This window comes from Salmo salar, chromosome ssa07 (genome assembly GCF_905237065.1).
Source record: "Salmo salar chromosome ssa07, Ssal_v3.1, whole genome shotgun sequence".
NCBI classification, from domain to species: Eukaryota; Metazoa; Chordata; class Actinopteri; order Salmoniformes; family Salmonidae; genus Salmo; species Salmo salar.
In genome coordinates this window covers 62,274,772-62,300,092 of record NC_059448.1, presented here as the reverse complement: position 1 = coordinate 62,300,092, position 25,321 = coordinate 62,274,772, and the positions used below count along the sequence as shown (strand labels likewise).

The window sequence follows — 25,321 nt, the reverse complement described above, 5'->3', positions numbered from 1 at the left end:
ATCACTGGGGCCGAGCTCCCTGCCATCCAGGACTTCTATACCAGACAAGGTGTCAGAGGAAGACCCTAAAAATTGTCAGACTCCAGCCACCCAAGTCATAGACTGTTCTCTCTGCTACCTCACAGCAAGTGGTACCGATGCACCAAGTCTGGCACCAACAGGACTCTGAACAGCTTCTACCCCCAAACCACAAGACTGATAAATATCTAGTTAAATAGTTAACCAAATAGCTACCTGGACTATCTGCATTGACCTCTTTTCACATATGCTGCTGTAATCATTTATTATCTATCCTGTTGCCTAGTCACTTTACCCCTACCTATATGTACATATCTACCTCAATTACCTTGTACCCCTGCACATTGACTTGGTACTGGTACCCTGTGTATACAGCGAAGTTATCATTACTCACTGTGTATTTATTCCTTGTGTTATAATGTTGCAATTATTTTTCCTCTCTGCATTGGACCCCATACGGGTCCTTTGTGGCTCAGTTGGTAGGGCATGGTGTTTGCAACGCTAGGGTTGTGGGTTCGATTCCCATGGGGGACCAGTATGGGGGGGGGAAAATTATGGAATGTGTGCATTCACTACTGTAAGTCGCTCTGGATAAGAGCGTTTGCTAAATGACTAAAATGTCAAATGTAAATGCTTTGTTGAGAATGGGCCTGTTAGTAAGCATTTCACTGTTTACACCTGTTGTTTACAAAGCATGTGACAAATAACATTTGATTTGACTTGGTAATGGACAAATGTATTCAAATGGATTTACCTTACTGCAGTCCCTTTGATGTGGATCGGGCATGTTCCCTCCTATGCTTCCTGAAGTCAACAACCAAGAACTTTGTTTTGCTGACATTGAGGGAGAGGTTGTTGTCCTGGCAACACAATGCCAGTTCACTTATCTCCTCCCTATAGGCTGACTCGTCATTGTTGGTTATCAGGCCTACAACCGCGGTGTCGTCAGAACTTAATGATGGAGTTGGTGTTGTGCAAAGCCACACAGTCGGTGGGTGAACAGGAAGTACAGCAGAGGACTGATGACACACCCCTGGGGGGCCTTGTGTTGAGTCAGTGTGGAGAAGGTGTTGTTGCCAATCCTCACAGCCTGTGGTCTGCCCGTCAGGAAGTCCAGGATCCAGTTGCAGAGGGTATTGTCCTGACCCAGGGCTCTGAGCTTGGTGTCGAGCTTGGAGGAACAATAGTGTTGAATGCTGATTGGTTAAAACCGCATTCCAGACGGTGTCTGTTCCACAAGTTACCACCGGCTAAATCTATGGCGTTAAAATGACTATTTACTCTGTTCCATCTGACTGCGCAATCCAGTGTCTCATCAGACCAGCCAGGCAATTTATCAACTTAATCTCCACTATAAAAAGCATCTACACATTATCTCACATTTCTTTTAGACTAGCATTTAGTTTTCAACAGCGTAGATTTGAATAAATCTCTCTGACATTTGCAAAAAAATGTCAATATTCAAATTCGATCTCCACCAGTCCCATTGTAATGAACGTGTCGGGGACGAGAGACAGGCAGCGTTTCTTAGCCAGTCAAAATCATGAATCAGCTGGCATCATTTTGATGGATATATGCAAAAAAATGTAAATTGAAAAAAGGTCAAACAAAACGAAGTGCAGCTAGTTTGCAGACTTTCCAGCTTCAGTTTGAAGTGATTGTGTTAGCTGTGTTGTTGGCTAGCTCCTCTGAACAACAGTGTCCTGACAAGAGAGCACATTTTCTATGCCAGGCGAAATCGCACCTCATTAGCTCATTGTTATTGATGTATCCAAATAAATGTCACTAGAAAACAGCTTAAACAAATGCAAATGCAGCTACTGTTGTTATTCTGGCTGCACTGTTTGACGTGACTGTAAGTTAGCCATAGTTGGCTAGCTAGCTAGCAGGTACGGGATAAGAACGTTGCCAGCCAGTATGGAATGGAACATTTAGAACGAACGACTGGGTAACGTCCATAGATACAGACATAAAGACTTAACGACTGGGTAACGTCCATAGATACAGACATAAAGACTTAACGACTGGGTCGCGTCCATAGATACAGACATAAAGACTTAACGACTGGGTAACGTCCATAGATACAGACATAAAGACTTAACGACTGGGTAAAGTCCATAGATACAGACATAAAGGCTTAACGACTGGGTAACGTCCATAGATACAGACATAAAGACTTAACGACTGGGTAAAGTCCATAGATACAGACATAAAGGCTTAACGACTGGGTAACGTCCATAGATACAGACATAAAGACTTAACGACTGGGTAACGTCCATAGATACAGACATAAAGACTTAACGACTGGGTAACGTCCATAGATACAGACATAAAGACTTAACGACTGGGTAACGTCCATAGATACAGACATAAAGACTTAACGACTGGGTCGCGTCCATAGATACAGACATAAAGACTTAACGACTGGGTAACGTCCATAGATACAGACATAAAGACTTAACGACTGGGTAACGTCCATAGATACAGACATAAAGCCTTAACGACTGGGTAACGTCCATAGATACAGACATAAAGACTTAACGACTGGGTAACGTCCATAGATACACCCATAAAGGCTTAACGACTGGGTAACGTCCATAGATACAGACATAAAGGCTTAACGACTGGGTAACGTCCATAGATACAGACATAAAGACTTAACGACTGGGTAACGTCCATAGATACAGACATAAAGACTTAACGACTGGGTAACGTCCATAGATACAGACATAAAGACTTAACGACTGGGTAACGTCCATAGATACAGACATAAAGACTTAACGACTGGGTAACGTCCATAGATACAGACATAAAGACTTAACGACTGGGTAACGTCCATAGATACAGACATAAAGGCTTAACGACTGGGTAACGTCCATAGATACAGACATAAAGGCTTAACGACTGGGTAACGTCCATAGATACAGACATAAAGACTTAACGACTGGGTAACGTCCATAGATACAGACATAAAGACTTAACGACTGGGTAACGTCCATAGATACAGACATAAAGGCTTAACGACTGGGTAACGTCCATAGATACAGACATAAAGGCTTAACGACTGGGTAACGTCCATAGATACAGACATAAAGACTTAACGACTGGGTAACGTCCATAGATACAGACATAAAGGCTTAACGACTGGGTAACGTCCATAGATACAGACATAAAGGCTTAACGACTGGGTAACGTCCATAGATACAGACATAAAGGCTTAACGACTGGGTAACGTCCATAGATACAGACATAAAGACTTAACGACTGGGTAACGTCCATAGATACAGACATAAAGACTTAACGACTGGGTAACGTCCATAGATACAGACATAAAGACTTAACGACTGGGTCGCGTCCATAGATACAGACATAAAGACTTAACGACTGGGTAACGTCCATAGATACAGACATAAAGACTTAACGACTGGGTAAAGTCCATAGATACAGACATAAAGGCTTAACGACTGGGTAACGTCCATAGATACAGACATAAAGACTTAACGACTGGGTAAAGTCCATAGATACAGACATAAAGGCTTAACGACTGGGTAACGTCCATAGATACAGACATAAAGACTTAACGACTGGGTAACGTCCCATAGATACAGACATAAAGACTTAACGACTGGGTAACGTCCATAGATACAGACATAAAGACTTAACGACTGGGTAACGTCCATAGATACAGACATAAAGACTTAACGACTGGGTCGCGTCCATAGATACAGACATAAAGACTTAACGACTGGGTAACGTCCATAGATACAGACATAAAGACTTAACGACTGGGTAACGTCCATAGATACAGACATAAAGCCTTAACGACTGGGTAACGTCCATAGATACAGACATAAAGACTTAACGACTGGGTAACGTCCATAGATACAGACATAAAGACTTAACGACTGGGTAACGTCCATAGATACAGACATAAAGACTTAACGACTGGGTAACGTCCATAGATACAGACATAAAGACTTAACGACTGGGTAACGTCCATAGATACAGACATACAGGCTTAACGACTGGGTAACGTCCATAGATACAGACATAAAGACTTAACGACTGGGTAACGTCCATAGATACAGACATAAAGACTTAACGACTGGGTAACGTCCATAGATACAGACATAAAGACTTAACGACTGGGTAACGTCCATAGATACAGACATAAAGACTTAACGACTGGGTAACGTCCATAGATACAGACATAAAGACTTAACGACTGGGTAACGTCCATAGATACAGACATAAAGACTTAACGACTGGGTAACGTCCATAGATACAGACATAAAGACTTAACTACTGGGTCGCGTCTCTAGATACAGACATAAAGACTTAACGACTGGGTCATGTCTCTAGCAACCCTAGATTTGTGTCGGAACTATATCTTGTGGAAGGATGAAATAGTATGAATAAATTAATAAAAATACTGTTTTTAATGAAAATATGTCAATCATTATTTGAATATGTTGCTAACCCATTGTATAAAAGTGATAATGCTGTCGAAGCCGGTGTTTGGAGGATATATTGGCGCAGTTTGCCGGCCCTCGACGAACAACACCCGTGTCAATATATCCTCCAAACACCAGCTTCTCGGGCATTATCACTTAAATGCCAACTGCTTGAGAGTGCTTATTCATTATGAGTATAATGTGTGTCTGTCATATCCTTTATATTGATGTTCTAGACCGAGCAGAATACATGGGTTGAAATCTGGATGGAAATCTGGATTGAGTGGATTCATTGATCATGGATTTGATGTGATTTAAAGTGGGCTGAGGTCCCCCTCTACTGGGCGGATATTGTAACTACAGGTATCCTGTTCTACTCCTGAAATAGTCCACCACTGTCTAGGCCCAGCCTGGGGTTTTATTTGGTGTTTTGTAACTCTGATAGGCCTATTCATTAATTAGTCTCGGTCCAGCCTTGGGGTTTATCGAGGGTTTTGAAACTTTGATAGGCCTATAACTTCATTAGTATGTCCAGCCTGGGGCTTTATCAGGGGGATTTGCAAACCTGATAGGCCTATTCATTAATTCATGCTGGGGGATTCTGCAAGAATTTCCCCCACAGATGTCCCACAGAACAGACGTGGTTATTACTCTGACGTCGATACGGTCTAAACCCTCTATGAATGTATAAAAATATAATGTATGTCTTTCAGTTCGTCTTTCCAACACACCACTGTGAAGCCGTTTTCCTGGTATTACAGGAAAACAGCTATGGAGTTTCCTGGTATTACAGGGCTCAATCAAAGAGTCCTCAGTCAGTGGCGGGGGCTTCTTGATATCACGTCATACTACAAATTATTTGACATGCTTTTTGATTCATGGTGAATCCAAGTCCGCTCTAAAAAGTAATCATGACTGTTTGATTTCAGAAGGTAGTGATAGAGGATTTTCGACCAGCAGACAATTTCGTTACAATTGGGTAGGTAACAAGGGCTTTTAACCATAATGCTTTATAGTGTACACACTAGTGTACTTTGATGGTAAACTATTGGTGGTGAGTTTGTTTGTAAAGAAAGAGTGTTATGTTTAGCTTTTATTTTAACAGAAGACCACTCTACTCCCTGGAACTGAAAGTTGATAGCTTTATGAGATTGCAGCCAATGCCTGCTTATGACTACTTTTATATTGACACACGGGTTAATTCATTGTATGTAAGTATATTAAACATTTAAATAGGCTAGTGTAAAATGTGTTAGCTAGTACCACTTCCTCCCGATTCGGTCCATGCCTGCCGCGAACTCGGCACGTCAGCCCTTATAGCACACACATGACTGTCTCCCATTAAACGTGTTGAGGTAAAGCTAGCTAATGACGCGATGCAAGCGAGACACCTAGGCTAAGGAGTAAGTTCCACACATCTGCGTGTGCTACGCTAGCCACAATATTAAAACATGCCTGGCTTACACTCTATAAAATGTCAGGGGCCTCATTTATCAATATTGCTAGAAACTATTCTAAAATACTACTTATGAACCGAATGTAGAATGTTCCTACGCATAGAAAAAGTGTGATTTGTTTATATATATAAGTTAACCTTAATTTAATTAGGCAAGTCAGATAAGAACAAATTCTTTGGGGAACGATATCTGATAAACCAATTTGTACTTTCTGGAAAACAGTACCATCGGTCTCTAAAAACGCGCTCTGCGAAATGAAGCGTGTGCCAGATCTTCTAACAGCGCATGATCAGCCATCTCTCATTTGATTTCCATTATCTCAGTCTTTTATAGTATTTCTACAATGGTTTAACTTTAACACTTGCCTCTATTTTAACAAATTACTGTACAGTATATGGATTATTATCATTAACAAATGCACTGATGTGGTCAAATTATTGTAACGACCCTGGGTTTATAAGAGCGGAAATCGACTCTGCCGCTTGAGCATGCTTCTGCGGCACAGTCGATAGCGCGCCGGTCCAGGGTTCGAGACCTGCGCCCTGCCTGCTGTTTCATTACAATATATGTAGCCTGTCAATATGTGTTGCATGAATTCACAATTGAAAGACAATTCAATCGAAAATTCATGGAAGTATTACTCGGAATAATTTCACACATTTTCAACATATATTTTCCACAGGCTTGACAAGCAGTTCCCTTATTCCACCACTTGGCACTGTGCCTACGCATGTTTATGGCTGTGCGTAAATTTACTGTCACACTCAAGCAAACGTTCATATTGATAAATCTCACACTTTGCGTGGAAATGATCCCACGCATGGTTTATGCACAGATTTGTGCCTGCACATGGTTGATACATGAGGCCCCTGAAATTCATGATGTTTAAATATATGTAAGTAATACATGGATATCCTAATAGTGAAAAAAATCACATAAACGCTGAATAATATATTTGATTTTGTATTTATTACTCAAACGTATTGATAGATTTGTGTTTGGTGAATAATACTTTTTTTGTGAAATATGAGCACTGAAGCTTTAATCTGACAGATTAGCGGAAATACGCATGTATTTCTTTAAATCCACATCCGGTTCTCAGTCAACAATGAAAGTGAACTGCTGGGGAAATCATAAGGGAATGTGGTATTTCATTATGCATTCCGTTTTCTTAAGGAGTTGAGAAAATTGGGTAGGATTTAGACGTTCCCTGTCTCTGGTCCACACTCCAGTCCAGTTAGAGGCGGTAATGCACCTTAAAGTTGGTTCCCAACCGCCATAAAACATCCACAGAAGATGAACAACGAATCCTGTGTTTTGAAATCTGACGACGCTTCAGTACTGTGACAGCTGTGAATCGTCTCATCTCGCTAAGTTATCTTATAGGGACAAGTTACATTAGCTAGTTGTTTTGGCACTTCCCCACAATGAAGAAGCAGGATACACAAGCCATGGCTTCGGCTACTTCAGGTGCAACCTTTACCCTATTTTCTTTAGCCCACTTTCCGACTTATTAGCTTGCTAGCTAGCTGCTAGTTCCACACCAGTAGACATCTAACGTTAGCTAGCGACATATGGCGCTGTCCGGTCAGCCTTACGTTTTTAGGAGTAATGGCCTGGTCCTACCTAACCTGGGAAGCTGTTAGTGGGTTTATGATGGAGATCCATAAAGCCCACCAGCGTCTGCCCAGACTAGCCTGGTCCCAGACCTGCCTGGTGTTTCAATGTGCCCACAGGAGTTGGCAAGACAGTACAAACAGACCTTGGACCAGGCTACTAACTGTCCCCTGTAAGCCATGTCATATAACTAAACAAGTGCCTGAGGTAATGTTGATGACTTCCACAGGTTCTATTCCCTTCTTCCACAATGATTTTTGAGGATGAGATGCCAATGAAAGAATATCTCAAGATGATGACTGATATGATCGTGTTGTGTGCCACCCTGGCCATCTCCCTCTTCTTCTGGATCATTTCCATCACAGCCAGCACATATTATGGTAAGACACACTTGCGTGTGTGTGTGCACATGCTCACACACACCTTGTCAGTTATGTCCAGTGTTTTCCCTACCATTGTTGGTTTATAAAAAGTTTGTTAACCCTTTAAAATATAATTTTTTCTGCATAAATGTTACCTAAACTGTCATCAGATCATCTAAATCCTACTCCTAATAATAGATCAAGTTAATCTGATTAAACAAATAACACAAAAACAATTGTACTTTTGAATTTCTTTATTGAGAAAATTGATCCAACATTACATTTCTTTGTGGGAAAAAGTATGTGAATCTCTAGATTAATGAGCTCAAAGTGGATTAAAGTAGTGAAAAGTTTAGTATTTGGTCCCATATATAAGTAAGAATAGATGTTTCAGAACACTTCTAAATGAATCCTGATAGTGCCATGATTAAGAAAAAAAACATGAATGAGTCATGAATACGGATGAGTGAGAAGTTTAGAGGCTGCAGAACATGCTCACATGCTCTCACCGTTACCCATAAGAGGGGAGAACATGTTTTGTTGCAGAAATAAAGACAATGCTAAAGGGTGCAAACTTTCTCTCAACACTATATAAGCAAGATGGGCCCCCCCTTCCTAGCTCTGTTGCTCCCCCCCGCCTAGTTCTGTTGCCCCCCTGCCTAAAAGAGAGAGGCTTCTATTCAACTCATTCCAGAATATAGACAAGGAGAGATGGTTTCAGTAGTAGATGTTTGTTAGAGGATGAAGCACTGCTTGATGAAACACTGAATATTATCTAGAGCTATAACCTAATTCAATGCGTGTGTGTATTACTGAGTCCTGGACCTTCTGTCATTCCAGGCACTCTCCAGCCGGTGTCTCCATGGCGATGGTTGTTCTCCATCCTGGTTCCTCTGACTCTCACCACACGGGCCCTGAAGAAGAGGAGTCTGGACCACAGCGGAGCCCTGGGAGGTAAACAAACATTAGAACATAAATCAATGAATCAAAATAAAAGATTCCTGCTCATGATGTATTCTATGACTTCCAGCTAAGAACTGCCTGTGTCTTCACCTTGTAGTTCTGTGTGTTTAATCAATCAAAACGTGTTATGACAGCCTCAACTACATTTGAATTCCCACGGATGTGTTGTGCAACCAGAAGCACGCCCCTGCACTTACTTCGGCCTACTTCATATAGGAATTCAGCAGGGAGTTACAAGGAAATATGTCGCAAAGGAAAAAGGTCACTGAGTCAGTTAAGAACAAATTCTTATTTACAATGACGGCCTAGGAACAGTGGGTTAACGCATTTTACGCCTCTTGTTCAGGGGTAGAACGACAGATTTTGTACTTTGTCAGCTTGGGGATTCGATCCAGCAACCTTTCGGTTACTGGCCCAACGCTCTAACCACTAGGCTACCTGCCGCCCCAATATGACAAATATGGGGGAAAATTGTTGTTGTGTGTTGATGCAATGTCTTCCACTATATCCTCAATCCCTCATGGGACCAGCTGCTTATTTATTGGTCCTGTGGTGACTCGCCTACTCAGGAATGGAAGGTGCTCAACCAACAAGACTGAACAATTTACAACTGCTGCCTGGGGGGAATTACTTCCAGACTGAAGTACAGTCCTTCAGTTTCACCAAGTCTGCACACGGAATAGGAGCTTGCTTCCCTTCCCTTAAACAGACTCACTTGGCTTTGAGGACTCTAGAGGACTGCTTTTCCTTCTTAAGGATTCGGACAGGATCAGACTGACTGTAAAAGGGACAGGTTTTGACAGTTCATATTATGGAAGAGGATCTTCTGAATGATAACTGCACAGCAGATAATCTGCCCTTGTACACATTTTACGCCTCTGTGATGATTGTGGAGTTCACCCTGGCTGTGCCTCTTAACCTCTCAGTGCTTTACCTCTTCATCTTCAAGCTGGAGTTCTGGAAACGGAACTCCAACAACCTTTTCCTGTTCAATCTCGTGTTGGCTGACCTTCTTCTGCTGGGCTGTTTGCCAGTGAACGCGTACAATTTTCTTCACGGAGAGCGGCAGAGTATGGACGGAAGGATCTGCAAAGTCATGCTCTTCATGCTGTTTCTGAACCGAGGTGCCAGTATCGGCTTCCTGGCTGTGATTTCACTTGATCGCTACTTCAACGTGGTTCATCCTGGGAACAAGGACTTTGTCCTCAAAAAGTCTCCTCATATATCTGTCATCATCTGGCTAGTACTGCTCCCTTTGACGATCCCCACCATGCTGAAGACTGGTTGCTGTGGCAGTCATGGGGACATCACTGACACTCTGAGAGAGGTTGTGTTTTTCACCCAGATTCTCATCCCTTTCTTTGTGTTGGTGTACTGCACGGTCCGCATTGTCAACAGACTCAAAAAGAAGACAGTAGGTGACAGGACCAAGCTGCGTCGAGCAGTGTTTCTGGTCACCTCTGTCATGCTGGTCTTTTCTTTCTGTTTCCTGCCTTGCACCATAGCTAGAATTGTTCTGTTGATTGTCAGAGCCATGGATTTACAGAATGCTGAGAATATAGCTATTCAGGTCTATGATGGTTTCATAGTTTTTTCCCACATGGATTGTCTAGTGGACCCAATTGTGTACTGCTTAAGCAGCACTAAGTTCAAAACCCTGTACCTGACAACTTATTGCCCCTGTCTACTGAGAAACAACGCAGAAACGGCTAAAAGAACAAACCCAATACGAATTAACTTAAATCTAAAACGCAACAACAATACACTGTAGCTAGTAGGTAATAATACTTCTGGGTGTGGTAGTGGGCGTGGCCACAGTTTTAAAGAGTTTCTTGCAATTATACACTTTCATGGGGCTGAGAATGTTTTGTATTTTTTTTTAAAGATAATTTTCTGCAATTCTACACATTTTGCCATGGCTTATGCCGTATAACTAAAACGTTCTTAAAACAAATCTATTGGGGCCCCATGCCATGCCATTTTTTACATTTTAGATTCTCTGACTGTCTAGTTTTTATTTTGGTGATGGTTAGTTCTCAAAGATTATCTTTTTTAAAAGATATAGCTCCATTATCTTTTCTACATACTTTATATATGGTTTTAGTCGTTTTTAAGTTCACACTGAAAACGTTTTTGCCATATTAATATTTTTTGGTGTGGCGGCCGCCGCTGCTAAATGAATATAGGGGAAGCACTGGCATGTTCAGCTTTTGTTTGCCAAATCAGACTGTGATTCAATACTGGTTTCTGTTATGATCAGTCATTGGTTTCTTTCACCTGTGATGTCATCATGTTAAACAGATCATCATGATGCTGTTACTAATTGTCTGGGTCAAATAAATATTCTCCTCAAATGATGCTCCCATAAAAATGATTGTTACTACTACTACCACCACGACAACAACAGCTGATAGGAGCTACCCCCTCCTCCCTTGGAGAGGTAAGACCACATTATATACTATTACTACTAGTACTACAACAGCTGATAGGAGCTACCCCCTCCTCCATTGGAGAGGTAAGACCACATTATATACTATTACACTAGACTACAACAGCTGATAGGAGCTACCTCTCCTCCATTGGAGAGGTAAGACCACATTATATACTATTACTACTAGTACTACAACAGCTGATAGGAGCTACCCTCTCCTCCATTGGAGAGGTAAGACCACATGATCTACTACTACTGCTACTCTTGATTAGGTCAATTAATAAATACTTTTTATATAGTGTGAGAGTATTTGTATATAATTCCAATTATACATACTGTACCTCTCATTTTATGATATCTATATCCACTGTATAATACTATTCAGTATCTATATGTACTGTATGATAATATTCAATATCTATATCTACTGTATAATACTATTCAGTATCTACAGTGCATTCAGAAAGTATTCAGACCCCTTGATTTTCCACATTTTGTTACTTTAAAAACATTAATAAACATATCATATTTACATAGTTATTCAGACCTTTTATTGAGTACTTTGTTAAAGCTTTGGCAGCGATTACAGCCTAAAGTCTTCTTGGGTATGACACTCCAAGCTTGGCCCACCTGTATTTGGGGAGTTTATCCCATTCTTCTCTGCAGATCCTCTCAAGCTCTTTCAAGTTGGATGGGGAGTGTCGCTGCACAGCTATTTTCAGGCCTCTCCAGAGATGTTCGATCGGGTTAAAGTCCGGACTTTGGATGGGCCACTCAAGGACATTCAGAGACTTGTCCCAAAGCCACTCCTGCGTTGTCCTGTTGGAAGGTGAACCTTCACCTCAGTCTAAGGTTGTAAGCACTCCAGAGCGGTTTTCTTCAAGGATCTCTCTGTACTTTGCGCCATTCATCTTTCCCTCAATCCTGACTAGTCTCCCAGTCCCTGATGCTAAAAAACATCCCCACAGCATGATGCTGCCACCACTGTGCTTCACTGTAGGGATGGTGCCAGGTTTCCTCCAGACGTGACGCTTGACATTCAGGCCAAAGGGTTCAATCATGGTTCCATCAGACCAGAGAATCTTGTTTTTCATGGTCTGAGAGTCTTTAGGTGCCTTTTGGCAAACTCATGTACTTTTTACTGTGGTCTGAATATGTAAATAAGGTATTATTCAAAATAAATACCTAAATTATTAATTTGCAAAAATTCTAAACCTGTTTTCGCTTTGTGATTATGGGGTAATGTGTGTAGATTTAAAATGTTTAATCCATTTTAGGATAATGTGGAAGAAGTCAAGGGGTCTGAATACTTTCCGAATGCACTATATAATACTATTAAGTATACAGTACTAGTCAAAAGTTTGGACACCTCATTCCAGGGTTTTCTTTATTTTGACTATTTTCTACATCGTAGAATAATAGTGAATACATCAAAACTATAAAATAACACATATGGAATCATGTAGTAACCAAAAAAGTGTTAAACAAATTTAAATATATTTTAGATTCTTCAAAGTAGCCACCCTGTGTCTTGATGACAGCTTTGCACACTCTTGGCATTCTCTCAACCAGCTTCACCTAGAATGCTTTTCCAGCAGTCTTGAAAGAGTTCCCACATACGCTGAGCACTTGTTGGCTGCTTTTCCTTCACTCTGCGGTTCAACTCATCCCAAACCATCTCAATTGGATTGAGTTCGGGTGATTGTGGAGGCCAGGTCATCTGATGCAATACTCCATCACTCCTTGGTCAAATAGCCCTTACACAGCCTGGAAGTGTGTTGGGTCATTGTCCTGTTGAAAAACAAATGATAGTCCCACTAAGCGCAAACCAGATGGGATGGCGTATCGCTGTATAATGCTGTGGTAGCCATGCTGGTTAAGTGTGCCTTGAATTCTAAATAAATCACCAACAGTGTCACCAGCAAAGCACCATCACACCTCCTCCTCCTCCTCCATGCATCACGTGGGAACCACACATGCGGAGATCATCTGTTCACCTACTCTGCGTCTCATAAAGACACGGAGGTTGGAACCAAAAATCTCAAATTTGGACTGATCAGACGAAAGGACAGATTTCCACCGGTCTAATGTCCATTGCTCGTGTTTCTTGGCCCAAGCTAGTCTCTTCTTCTTATTGGTGTCCTTTAGTAGTGGTTTCTTTGCAGCAATTCGACCAAGAAGGCCTGAATCAACATCAACTGTGTGAAGTCTCTTTTTACTTAAACTCTGAAGCATTTATTTGGGAAGCCATTTCTGAGGCTGGTAACTCTCTAATGAACTTATCCTCTGCAGCAGAGGTAACTCTGGGTCTTCCTTTCCTGTGGCGGTCCTCATGAGAGCCAGTTTCATCATAGCGCTTAATGGTTTTTCGACTGCGCTTGAAGAAACTTTCAAAGTTCTTGACATTTTCCAGATTGACTGACCTTCATGTCTTAAAGTAATGATGGACTGTCATTTGATTGGCTCAAAGGCATTAAGAAGAAAATTAATTCCAAATATTAACTTTTAACAAGGTACACCTGTTAATTGAAATGGATTCCAGTGACTACCTCATGAAGCTGGTTGAGAGAATCCCAAGAATGTGCAAAGCTGTCATCAAGGCAAAGGGTGGCTACTTTGAAGAATCTCAAATAAAATACATTTTGATTTAACACTTGTTTGGTTACTACATGATTCCATATGTATTATTTCATAGTCTAAAACTTTTGACTGGTACTGTATATAAGTACTGCATAATACTATTTTGTACATGCTTTGTTGATGAAACAAACAGGGGATGAACATGATTAAAGATAGGACAATGTTCAAGGTTTCCACATTATTTTGAATATGAAATGCCAACCAGATAAAGATTGGCATTTCAAAAGCAAAGACTGATTTGATAAAGTGAATGATTTGCAGCAGGCAGCATGGAAACAAAGAAACATCAAGCAGAAATTGAGCATAATTTTTTTTTAAACAGCCTTAAAAATATCATTAATGTTTTCTTCCAAAAAAATATATTTATATTAATTAATATTGATCCATCAAGTCTCAAACTCACCCAACAAATTATTAGGGGGAAAAACTATTAAAGAGGTACTTTGGGATTTTGGCAATGAGGCTCTTTGATCTACTTCCCCAGAGTCAGATGAACCATTTTTATGTCTCCGTGTCCAGTATAAAGGAAGTTACATGTAGTTTCGTGAGCCAACGCTAACTAGCATCACCCATATACTTCCAGGCAATGTACTGTCTACATCTAACTTCCTTTATACTGGACACAGAGACATAATAATGTTATCCAGGAGTTCATCGGACTCTGGGGAGGTAGATAAAGGGCCTCATTGCCAAAATCCCAAGTATCACTTTAACCTTAGGAGTCTCTGTTGGGTGTTTAATGCTATTATTCATTCTAAGATGCATTCCACACAGTTCCAGCAGCCCCAGGCGTACGTGTGTGAGAAGAGTGGTTGCCCCTGACGTCAGTCACATATTAGCCAGGCCATCAGCAGTCCTCGTGATGTAGTGATCTGGATCTGAGAGAAATTATTTAGTCACCATTCTTTTAATCGGGGTCTGTGCTGAGTCACATTATTCAACTGACTAAAGCAGTTTATTCATGTGCTAATTGGTACATTCCACAGCAGAATAGCCCAGAAATATCTTTGGTTTAGCGGATTGTTCTGGCAATTCTCACATAGAAACTGTGAGGAAGGTTCTTTTGACATTTGTATCACAAACTATTTTTGAGAAAATCATGAGGGAAGTGGTCATTTTAGGCTCTTTTTAAACCTATACATGCCTTCTGTAAGACCCTATGATCCTTGAACCGTACATGATACAGACCATCTTGGAGTCAATATACTCATTATAGTGTGCTCTCAAATATGGAGTACAGCTAGATTCAGAAATAAATGTTATCACATTTACTTTACCCAACATAAAAAAAATATGACTATTAATTCAACAATATAATCTTCAAAGATGTCAAATTTCAAAGTGGGTTCTCCGGTACTTTAAGATATAACACATTTTATACATAGAAATGTACATTATAGGTCATTAACCAATCACATGATTGCACATTCAGCAAATCAGCAGCAGAGGGAGTTCTTTTTGAATCCATTTTCCCATTCACTGTGTTAGTGGTGTTCATAAAATGTATCATAACTTAAATTAGCAGAGAGCCCACTCTGGTAATGTGATGTATTTGTAGAGTATATTGTTCCAAACAATATGTCTTAAAATGAACTAAATCAAAAAAGTTACTTTTCAGATATTCATATGAATATTTAATGTTGAATAAATTAATGTAAAAAAAAGAATGTATTTCATAATCAAGACATACTCCATATGGCACACTATAAGGAGTATATTGACAACAAGATGTCTGTATCGTGTACAGTTCACAGATCATAGGGTCTTACAGGAGGCATATATATATATATAAAATGGCCACTTCCATCATGATTTTCTCAAACATCATACGGAGAGAGTAGATGTTCTGATAAGGTAGTTAGACCTAGTTTGTAACCTGGTCCCAGATCTGTTAGAGCCAGCTCCTGTGGCTGTTGTTATGTTAAACAAACACGTGGTCATAACAATGGCCAAAAGAGTTGGCAATAAACAAGTACAAACAGATCTGGGATCAGGCAAGTGTGTTTGAGTTGCATTGTTTTCATGCTTTTGTTCCCTGTCCCTACAGCCCTGCTGGTCGGCTTCATCCTCACCATGGCCAACATGAGTTTCTTCTCTGCCCTGCTGGCTTTCTTCATCACTTCCTCCAAGCTGACACGCTGGAAAGAAGAAGTCAAGAAGCAGCTAGACTCTGACTATAAAGAAGGTAACGAGCTACAGCAGCTAAGCCAGCAGCTGGGCTAAATGACTCTCTAGAGACAGTCAGTCCACACCCCAGTCAGGCCACACTCCAGTAAGCAACAGCCTGCTACTGGATTGCTTAGTCTGCTTCAGTCAGCGATATCTGGTTTTTAAAAAACAAACAAACCCGCTAAGTCATTTGACCTTAAAGGGATAGTTCACCTTTTTGAAGTGTAGCTTATTTAACAAGGAAACCCACCCCCAGTGAAGTCAAAAGGAAGTGAAACATTTGGAGGTGAACTATCATTTTAATGTGTGTCCTCTTTGCCCTCCAGGTGGTCAGAGGAACTGGGTGCAGGTGTTCTGTAACGGTGGTGTCCCCACAGAGCTGGCCCTGCTATATATGATCGAGGTCAATCAGTCAATTTAATTATATATTTGAATACATATAACAGCTGCCTCAGCCAAGTGAGCCAACCATACATCTGTCACTCATCTGAGGTTATTTCCATTGTGTGGTCCTGGTTATAATCAGGTGGGTCCAGGGGAGATGCCGGTGGACTTTGGGAAGCAGTACTCAGCCTCCTGGATGTGTCTGTCTCTGCTGGGGGCCTTGGCCTGCTCTACGGGGGACACCTGGGCATCAGAGGTGGGGCCCGTCCTCAGTCAGACCAAACCCAGGCTCATCACCTCCTGGAGAGAGGTCCCTACAGGTACACACACACCTGGGCATCAGAGGTGGGGCCCGTCCTCAGTCAGACCAAACCCAGGCTCATCACCTACGTAAGGGGCCATTGTGTGTGTGTGTTGTGGTGGATGAATCAGAATTAGTTGGGTAACATAGATAATTAAGTTGTCTTATCTGCATAATATGCTTATGTGATATACTTGTTATTAGAATGTATCCCTTCGGACTCTGGTGTTGGCAGTTGCACTTCTTCCCTCAGGGGGGGCTCTGTCACCTGGGGCCCAGAGAGGGGAGAGGTCAGGCTTGTCTTTCACATGTCCCTGGTGCTATGCAGAATATCAGAAAGGGAAGAGGACAGGAGGGAACATTGTCTTCATATGTGAATGTATCTGCTAAACCATGTGAAGGGATGGTGTGATTAATGGGGAACCAATTACTGGTTTCCACAATGTCTGTGCGCCAGTCACTCTCATTTGGCCTTGGGGGAGGTGTGTGGTAGTGTCTAAAGGTGACAATTGATTGAGTTGGTGTTTTTGTGCTAGGAGTAATAGGAACAAGATAGCAACCTCGTCTTAGGGGACAAACTGAATGATAATTTATAGCGAATGCTATCTGGCTACGGGATACTCCTTTCTCATTTATAAAGTCTCACTTTGTGAACTGTTCCTAAGATCTGTGGTTTGTTATGTCGACTAGGGGGTGGATCTTTGCTATAAAAGATCTCAGTAGCCATTGTGTTGCCACTCAACGGATCATTAGAAAATGGTGAATCGTTAAGTCATTGCTATTGCAAAGCTCTTATTATTAAAGATGTAGTTTAAGTATAACTGACTGGTGTGATAAGTTTGTCTCTCCTAATTTGATAATACAGAAATAAACCGTGTGTGTGTACACTACCGTTCAAAAGTTTGGGGTCACTTAGAAATGTTCTTGTTTTTTTTAAATAATTTTTTTGGTCCATTTCAAATAACATCAAATTAATCCGAAATACAGTGTAGACATTGTTAATGTTGTAAATTACTATTGTAGCTGGAAACAGATGTTTTTTTTAAGTTTTATTATGGAATATCTACATAGGCGTACAGAGGCCATTATCAGCAACAATCTCTCCTGTGTTCCAATGGCACGTTGTGTTAGCGAATCCAAGTTTATAATTTTAAAAGGCTAATTGATTATTAGGAAATTGCAAAATAGTTATGTTAGCACAGCTGAAAACTGTTGTGCTGATTTAAAGAAGCAAAAGAACTGGCCTTCTTTAGACTAGGCTCAAAATGGCCAGAAACATAGACCTTTCTTCTGAAACTCTTCAGTCTATTCTTGTTCTGAGAAATGAAGGCTATTGCATGCAAGAAATTTCCAAGAAACTGAAGATCTCGTACAACGCTGTGTACTCCTCCCTTCACAGAACAGAGCAAACTGGCTCTAACCAGAATAGAAAGAGGAGTGGGAGGCCCCGGTGCACAACTGAGCAAGAGGAAAAGTACATTAGTGTGTCTAGTTTGAGAAACAGACGCCTCACAAGTCCTCAACTGGCAGCGTCATTAAATTGTACCCGCAAAACACTGGCCAAAGAAGTAAAAGATTAAGCTTGGCAAAATAACACAATCTTAATCTTTTATTTCTTTAGCCAGTCTGAGATATGGCTTTTTCTTTGCAACTCTGCCTAGAAGGCCAGCATCCTGGAGTCGCCTCTTCACTGGCCTCCACAATCATCTGACCTCAACCCAAATGAGATGGTTTGGGATGAGTTGGACTGCAGAGTGAAGGAAAAGCAGCCAACAAGTGCTCAGCATATGTGGGAACTCCTTCAAGACTGTTGTAAAATCATTCCTCATGAAGCTGGTTGAGAGAATGCCAAGAGTGTGTAAAGCTGTCATCAAGGGAAATGGTGGCTACTTTGAAGAATATAAAATATATACTACATGATTCCATATGTGTTATATCATAGTTGGTCTTTTACTATTGTTTTACAATGTAGAAAATAGTAAAACTTAAGAAAAACCCTGGAATGAGTAGGTGTCAACTTTCGACTGGTACTGATATAGAGAGATAGTTCAGACCCTGTAAGGTCTGTCAATGGGCAGGGTTGGTTCAGACCCTGTGAGGTCTGTATGTGGGTGGTGTTATATAGTGATGCAAGCCCGGCTAGCTCAGTCGGTAGAGCATGAGACTCTTAATCTCAGGGTCGTGGGTTCGAGCCCCACGTTGGGCGCTACCTTTTGATTTGAAAGCCTTTCTTCTGACAAATGTGTGAGCATTACATTTACATTACATTTAAGTCATTTAGCAGACGCTCTTATCCAGAGCGACTTACAAATTGGTGCATTCACCTTATGATATCCAGTGGAACAACCACTTTACAAATCAAATTTTATTTGTCTATATATATATGATACACAGTACCAGTCAAAAGTTATGGGGTATTATGTGTAGATTGCTGAGGATTTTTTATTTAATTCATATTAGAATAATGCTGTAATGTAACAAAATGTGTAAAAAAACCAAGGGGTCTGAATACTTTTTGAAGGCACTTGTATATAAGTAACGAGTAATGACTAAACTAATGTTTATAATGGTGTTATTATGCTCTAATGGTGCTTTATCCTATCACAAGTGGAGGATTAGGGTATAGGACAGGATCAAAGGTCATGTCATGCTGCCATGAGGCTTGTTAACAGGAAGTTAAAGGATTTATGCATATTCGGGCTACGTCTGGCAGACTCTGTTTCTCTACAGGGGGGATCATGAGACCTTTTGGACCATGGTTTTCAGCCCCACACTATGTCTAAGTCCAAATGGCACAAATACCCTGGTCAAAAGTAGTGCACTATATAGGGAATAGGGTGCCATTTGAGTTGCAGACTGTATGTAGAAAGAGGGTAATTATGTTTGAGAGTTGTTACTGTCTCTAGACTAGTCATTTCCCAACCTGGTCAAACAGTTGTTACATGCTGGGCTGGTGTGTTATTTACCAACCTGGTCAAACAGTTGTGTTATTTTGGGATGTTGTGGATTGTGCAAGCCCGGCTAGCTCAGTCGGTAGAGCATGAGACTCTTAATCTCAGGGTCGTGGGTTCGAGCCCCACGTTGGGCGCTGACCTTTTGATTTGGATACCATTGAGCTTCAGAGGCTTGGGGCTAGTTTCCTGGACACAGATTATAGTCCTCCACTGAAAAGCACTACCTATGAACAATATCAAATGGGCATGCTTTTTAGACTAGGACTTAATGGGTGCCTGGGAAAGCAGCCTTAGAGGTATAGTGGTTAATACACATGCAACATAAATGACCAGTATTTGTTGACTGTGTAGCTTCATCACCCTAGGGATAAGTACTAGGGTGATGAAATAGAGGACTGGTGAAATTGAAGAGGCAGGGTTGATTCACACCCTGAGGTCTGTCAATGGGCAGGGTTGGTTCAGACCCTGTGAGGTCTGTCAATGGGCAGGGTTGGTTCAGACCCTGTGAGGTCTGTCAGTGGGCAGGGTTGGTTCAGACCCTGTGAGGTCTGTCAGTGGGCAGGGTTGGGTCACGCCCTGTGAGGTCTGTCAGTGGGCAGGGTTGGTTCACGCCCTGTGAGGTCTGTCAGTGGGCGGGGTTGGTTCACGCCCTGTGAGGTCTGTCAGTGGGCAGGGTTGGTTCACGCCCTGTGAGGTCTGTCAGTGGGCGGGGTTGGTTCAGACCCTGTGAGGTCTGTCAGTGGGCGGGGTTGGTTCAGACCCTGTGAGGTCTGTCAGTGGGCGGGGTTGGTTCAGACCCTGTGAGGTCTGTCAGTGGGCAGGGTTGGTTCAGACCCTGTGAGGTCTGTCAGTGGGCAGGGTTGGTTCAGGCCCTGTGAGGTCTGTCAGTGGGCAGGGTTGGTTCAGACCCTGTGAGGTCTGTCAGTGGGCAGGGTTGGTTCAGACCCTGTGAGGTCTGTCAGTGGGCGGGGTTGGTTCAGACCCTGTGAGGTCTGTCAGTGGGCAGGGTTGGTTCACGCCCTGTGAGGTCTGTCAGTGGGCAGGGTTGGTTCAGACCCTGTGAGGTCTGTCAGTGGGCAGGGGTTGGTTCAGACCCTGTGAGGTCTGTCAGTGGGCAGGGGTTGGTTCAGACCCTGTGAGGTCTGTCAGTGGGCAGGGGTTGGTTCAGACCCTGTGAGGTCTGTCAGTGGGCAGGGTTGGTTCAGACCCTGTGAGGTCTGTCAGTGGGCGGGGTTGGTTCAGACCCTGTGAGGTCTGTCAGTGGGCAGGGTTGGTTCAGACCCTGTGAGGTCTGTCAGTGGGCAGGGTTGGTTCAGACCCTGTGAGGTCTGTCAGTGGGCAGGGGTTGGTTCAGACCCTGTGAGGTCTGTCAGTGGGCAGGGTTGGTTCAGACCCTGTGAGGTCTGTATGTGGGTGGTGTTGTGTAGTGATGCAAGCCCTGCTAGCTCAGTCGGTAGAGCATGAGACTCTTAATCTCAGGGTTGTGGGTTTGAGCCCCACGTTGGGCTTTTGATTTTGAAAGCCTTTCTTCTGATGAATGTGTGATCAAATCAAATTTTATTCGTCACATGCTCCGAGTACAACAGGTACATTGAAATGCTAAATGACAAGGTCTTAACCAACAATGTAGTTCAAGAAATAGAGTTAAGAAAATATGAAGTAAATAAAACTAAAGTAAAAACTAAAGTAAAAAGTAACCTTAAAGAACAATAAGGAGGCTATATACAGGGGCACCGGTTAGTCAGACACGAGAGGCTTGGTTGGAAAGAAAGTCAATAATCTGTTGACTGACTGTTCAGTCAACAACTTTTCACATTGAGTAAGAGGATAAAAGACTGGGTTGGAGGCAGTTCATTGAAATGTAATGTAAATAATGTCTATCTATTGACAGTGTTGTGTAAGAAGAGCCTAACAGTAACTGACTGTGGCAGGTGATGTGAAACTAGGAGGGGGGCGGGGTTCCTGACTCATTTTCACATTCCTATATGCGGGGGAATTCCAGTTACGCTCAGGCCCGGCTAGCTCAGTCGGTAGAGCATGAGACTCTTAATCTCAGGGTCGTGGGTTCGAGCCCCACGTTGGGCGGCAGTGTTTTGTGTTGAGTGCTAACCTCTGAGACAGACTTTGACACAGTTTCAAAGTAGATACGTTGACAATAATCACTTACTGTAAATAGTGTAGTCTTGCTGCATCCTGTTCCTAACAATGCTCCTCCCCAGGAGACTAGTAAAACAACATGTTGTAAACGGTGTTAACTGTTCTTTTCACAGGGACCAATGGAGGAGTGACCCCAGTGGGTCTACTGGCTAGCTTCCTGGGGGGCCTGGCAGTGGGCGTGGCTTACTATATATCTCAGATCCTATTGGTCCGTGACCTGCACCTGGCTGATCCCCAGTGGCCAATCATAGTCTATGGAGCCATGGCTGGCCTATTGGGGTCCATGTTGGACTCTGTCCTGGGAGCACACTGGCAGTACTCAGGTGGGTCTGACAACAATGAGTTATTAATGTGTTATTATCAGGGATTAGTTGTGTTATTATCAGGGATTAGTTGTGTTATTATCAGGGATTAGTTGTGTTATTATCAGGGACTAGTTGTGTTATTATCAGGGATTAGTTGTGTTATTATCAGGGATTAGATATTCACGTTATCATCAGGGATTAGATATTCACGTTATCATCAGGGAAAAGTATACATAACTAACTACAGATATAGAATATATACAGTGCATTCAGACCCCTTGTCTTTTTTCACATTTTGTTATGTTACAGCCTTATTATAAAATTGTTTTTTTTTAAGTCAATCTACACACAATGCCCCATAATGACAAAGCAAAAACTGTTTTGTAGAAATTTGAGCAAATATATATAAAAATATATATATCTAATTTACATAAGTATTCAGACCCTTTACTCAGTACTTTGTTGAAGCATCTTTGGCAGCGATTACAGCCTTGAGTCTTCTGGGGTATGATGCTACAAGCTTGGCACACCTGTATATGGGGAGTTTCTCCCATTCTTCTCTGCAGATCCTCTCAAGCTCTGCCAGGTTGGATGGGGAGTGTTGCTGCACAGCTATTTTTTAGGTCTCCAGAGATGTTCGATCAGGTTCAAGTCCGGGCTCTGGCTGGGCCACTAAAGGACATTCAGAGACTTTTCCCGAAGCCACTCCTGCGTTGTCTTGGCTGTGTGCTTAGGGTTGTTCTCCTGTTGGAAGGTGAACGTTCGCCCCAGTCTGAGGTCCTGAGCGCTCTAGAGCAGGTTTTCATCAAGGATCTCTCTGTACTTTGCTCTGTTCATCTTTCCCTCGATCCGGACTAGTCTCCCAGTCCCTGCCACTGAAACATATCCCAACATCATCATGATGCTGCCGCCACCATGCTTCACTGTAGGGATGGTGCCAGGTTTCCTCCAGATGTGACGCTTTGCATTCAGGCCAAAGAGTTCAATCTTGGTTTCATCAGACCAGAGAATCTGGTTTCTCATGGTCTGAGAGTCCTTTAGGTGCCTTTTGGCAAACTCCAAACTCTTGGGGACCTTCAATGCTGCAGACATTTTTTGGTACCCTTCCCCAGATCTGTGCCTTGACACAATCCTGTCTCCGAGCTCTACGGACAATTCCTATGACCTTGTGGCTTGGTTTTTGCTCTGACATGCATTGTTAACTGTGGAACCTTTTATATAGACAGGTGTGTTCCTTTCCAAATCATGTCCAATCAATTGAATTTACCAGATGTGGACTCCAATCAAGTTGTAGAAACATGTCAAGGATGATTCATGGAAACAGGATTAATCTGAGCTCAATTTCAAGTTTCATAGCAAATAAGGTATCTGTTTATTTTTTATACATTTTGCAAAAATGTCTAAACCTGTTTTCACTGTCGTTTTGGGGTGTTGTGTGTAGATAGATTATATTTTTTCTTCTTCATTTAATACATTTTAGAATAAGGCTGTAACAAAATGTGGAAAAAGTCAAGGGGTCTGAATAATTTCTGTAAGGACTTTGTTATTCGTTTATTTTGATTTTTTCATGTTGAATTGACCCATTAAAAAAAAATATATATATTTATAGATGTTTGATATCCATGTATTAGCAGGTTCTTGAAGTGTCTTTCTTGAATTTAAAACATTGCAGGCATTAAAAAAATGTCTGCTCCACTCTTACACATGTATGATGTCCCTTCTTCCCCAGGTTATGACGAAAGCCTTGGAAAGGTGGTTAACTATGCGTCTGTGACAACTAAGCGGATATGTGGGAAGCCTATCCTGGACAACAATGGCGTTAACCTCTTCTCTTCCATCATAGTAGCTCTGGTTCTTCCTGGTGTTGCATGGAGCTTCTGGCCTCACTAGGGAAGGAACTCTTTACGCTTCCCCTGATTTGTGTTTTGTCCAAAAAAATTGCAAACATGTTTTGCTTGTTGTATTGAAGTCGTGCCACTAATGTTTTATACTTTACCTAGTATGGTGTAGCTTGCTGTCTAAGGAAATAGAGTTACCATGCTACAACTCACAACTCTGGGTTTGTCTTTATGGTAATACATTTGTTGGTCTTAGTTTAATCATATAGATTTCAGTTGTTTACTAAAATGCATTAAGTGCATGGACTATAGGAGAGTCATTTTTTTTGTGTTGATTGAATGAATCTTTTGCTAAACTTTTTGTAATACTCTTGAGGAGGCCTACACCCTACACTAGAGAAGGGGTGAGAGAAGCCTACACTCTACACTAGAGAAGGGAAGGGGTGAGAGAAGCCTACACTAGAGAAGGGATGGGGTAGGGTTGAGAGAAGGGAAGGGGTGAGAGAAGCCTACACTAGAGAAGGGATGGGGTAGGGTTGAGAGAAGGGAAGGGGTGAGAGAAGCCTACACTAGAGAAGGGATGGGGTAGGGGTGAGAGAAAGAAGGGAAAGTGTTATGTCACCAGCCCCCCAAACATAACACTGTCCTATAATATCACTAGATGAACTCCTTTATGAATGTGCTTTGTAATGGTTGCTTTGATAAAGTGTCGGCAATCCTGTGGTAAGTGATTCACTGATGCTGTAAAGCAATTAGCATTGGAATAAATACTTGATGGATTTTTTGCCTTATTGCATCATATGAATGTTGAGAGGGTAACATTACCAGTGATGATTACCCTTTCTAGGACCATGACCTGAGTACATATTACACCAGCAGCTGATCTAGAATCAGGGCCTGCATTCACAAAACCACTTAGAGTAACAGTGCTGATCTATGATCAGTTTTACGTTTAGATTTATATTGAATAAGATGACATGGACAGGAGGAACCTCATTCGAGATCACCTCTCCTACTCTCAGAAGCTTTGTGAATGCAGTGGTGAACACGCCGTGTAATTACATCAGTCTCGGATCGAGCTCCCTCTGTGTGAATTCTAAGAAAAGAGAGCAGGAAGGAGGCAGCGTTCGCGCCTCATGGTTTGTAAAGGGCGAGTTTCCTGATGTTATGCGAGCCCGGCTAGCTCAGTCGGTAGAGCATGAGACTCTTAATCTCAGGGTCGTGGGTTCGAGCCCCACGTTGGGCGAATATCTTTTGAAAGATCGCTTTAA

The 25,321-nt window shown here is 41.9% G+C and overlaps 2 protein-coding genes and 4 non-coding genes across 7 annotated transcripts; all 6 read left to right on the top strand.

Annotated features, from left to right (window-relative positions):
- Positions 1-5,251: 5,251 nt before the first annotated feature.
- On the top strand, positions 5,252-24,830 carry LOC106597190 (transmembrane protein 19). Of its 2 annotated transcripts, none has more exons than XM_045722413.1 (8): positions 5,252-5,451; positions 7,776-7,926; positions 8,749-8,862; positions 15,990-16,127; positions 16,438-16,514; positions 16,638-16,815; positions 22,021-22,230; positions 23,942-24,830. In XM_045722413.1, exons 2-8 carry the CDS (start codon positions 7,797-7,799, stop codon positions 24,100-24,102), a joined length of 1,008 nt encoding a protein of 335 aa, XP_045578369.1. In that variant the 5' UTR covers positions 5,252-5,451; positions 7,776-7,796; the 3' UTR covers positions 24,103-24,830. The 2 variants fall into 2 exon arrangements, with proteins under 2 accessions (XP_045578369.1, XP_045578368.1); XM_045722412.1 differs by lacking the exon at positions 5,252-5,451 and adding an exon at positions 7,016-7,399.
- On the top strand, positions 8,869-11,033 carry LOC106597364 (12-(S)-hydroxy-5,8,10,14-eicosatetraenoic acid receptor). Its single transcript, XM_045722414.1, has one exon. The coding sequence runs from the start codon at positions 9,683-9,685 to the stop codon at positions 10,640-10,642; it is 960 nt and encodes a 319-aa protein (XP_045578370.1). The 5' UTR covers positions 8,869-9,682; the 3' UTR covers positions 10,643-11,033.
- On the top strand, positions 18,930-19,002 carry trnak-cuu (transfer RNA lysine (anticodon CUU)). The gene has a single exon. It is a non-coding gene; the product is annotated as a tRNA-Lys (tRNA).
- On the top strand, positions 19,812-19,884 carry trnak-cuu (transfer RNA lysine (anticodon CUU)). Its single transcript has one exon. It is a non-coding gene; the product is annotated as a tRNA-Lys (tRNA).
- trnak-cuu (transfer RNA lysine (anticodon CUU)) lies at positions 21,763-21,835 on the top strand. Its single transcript has one exon. It is a non-coding gene; the product is annotated as a tRNA-Lys (tRNA).
- A 393-nt stretch (positions 24,831-25,223) lies between the features above and the next one.
- trnak-cuu (transfer RNA lysine (anticodon CUU)) lies at positions 25,224-25,296 on the top strand. Its single transcript has one exon. It is a non-coding gene; the product is annotated as a tRNA-Lys (tRNA).
- Positions 25,297-25,321: the final 25 nt, after the last annotated feature.

Excerpts from the sequence above, each read along its gene's own strand:
- LOC106597190 (XM_045722413.1), top strand. The coding sequence starts at position 7,797 with ATGATTTTTGAGGATGAGATGCCAATGAAAGAATATCTCAAGATGATG. Across the intron at positions 8,863-15,989 it reads CCACAGCGGAGCCCTGGGAG|CCCTGCTGGTCGGCTTCATC; the intron begins GTAAACAAACAT and ends CTGTCCCTACAG. Across the intron at positions 22,231-23,941 it reads AGCACACTGGCAGTACTCAG|GTTATGACGAAAGCCTTGGA; the intron begins GTGGGTCTGACA and ends CTTCTTCCCCAG.
- LOC106597364 (XM_045722414.1), top strand. The coding sequence starts at position 9,683 with ATGGAAGAGGATCTTCTGAATGATAACTGCACAGCAGATAATCTGCCC.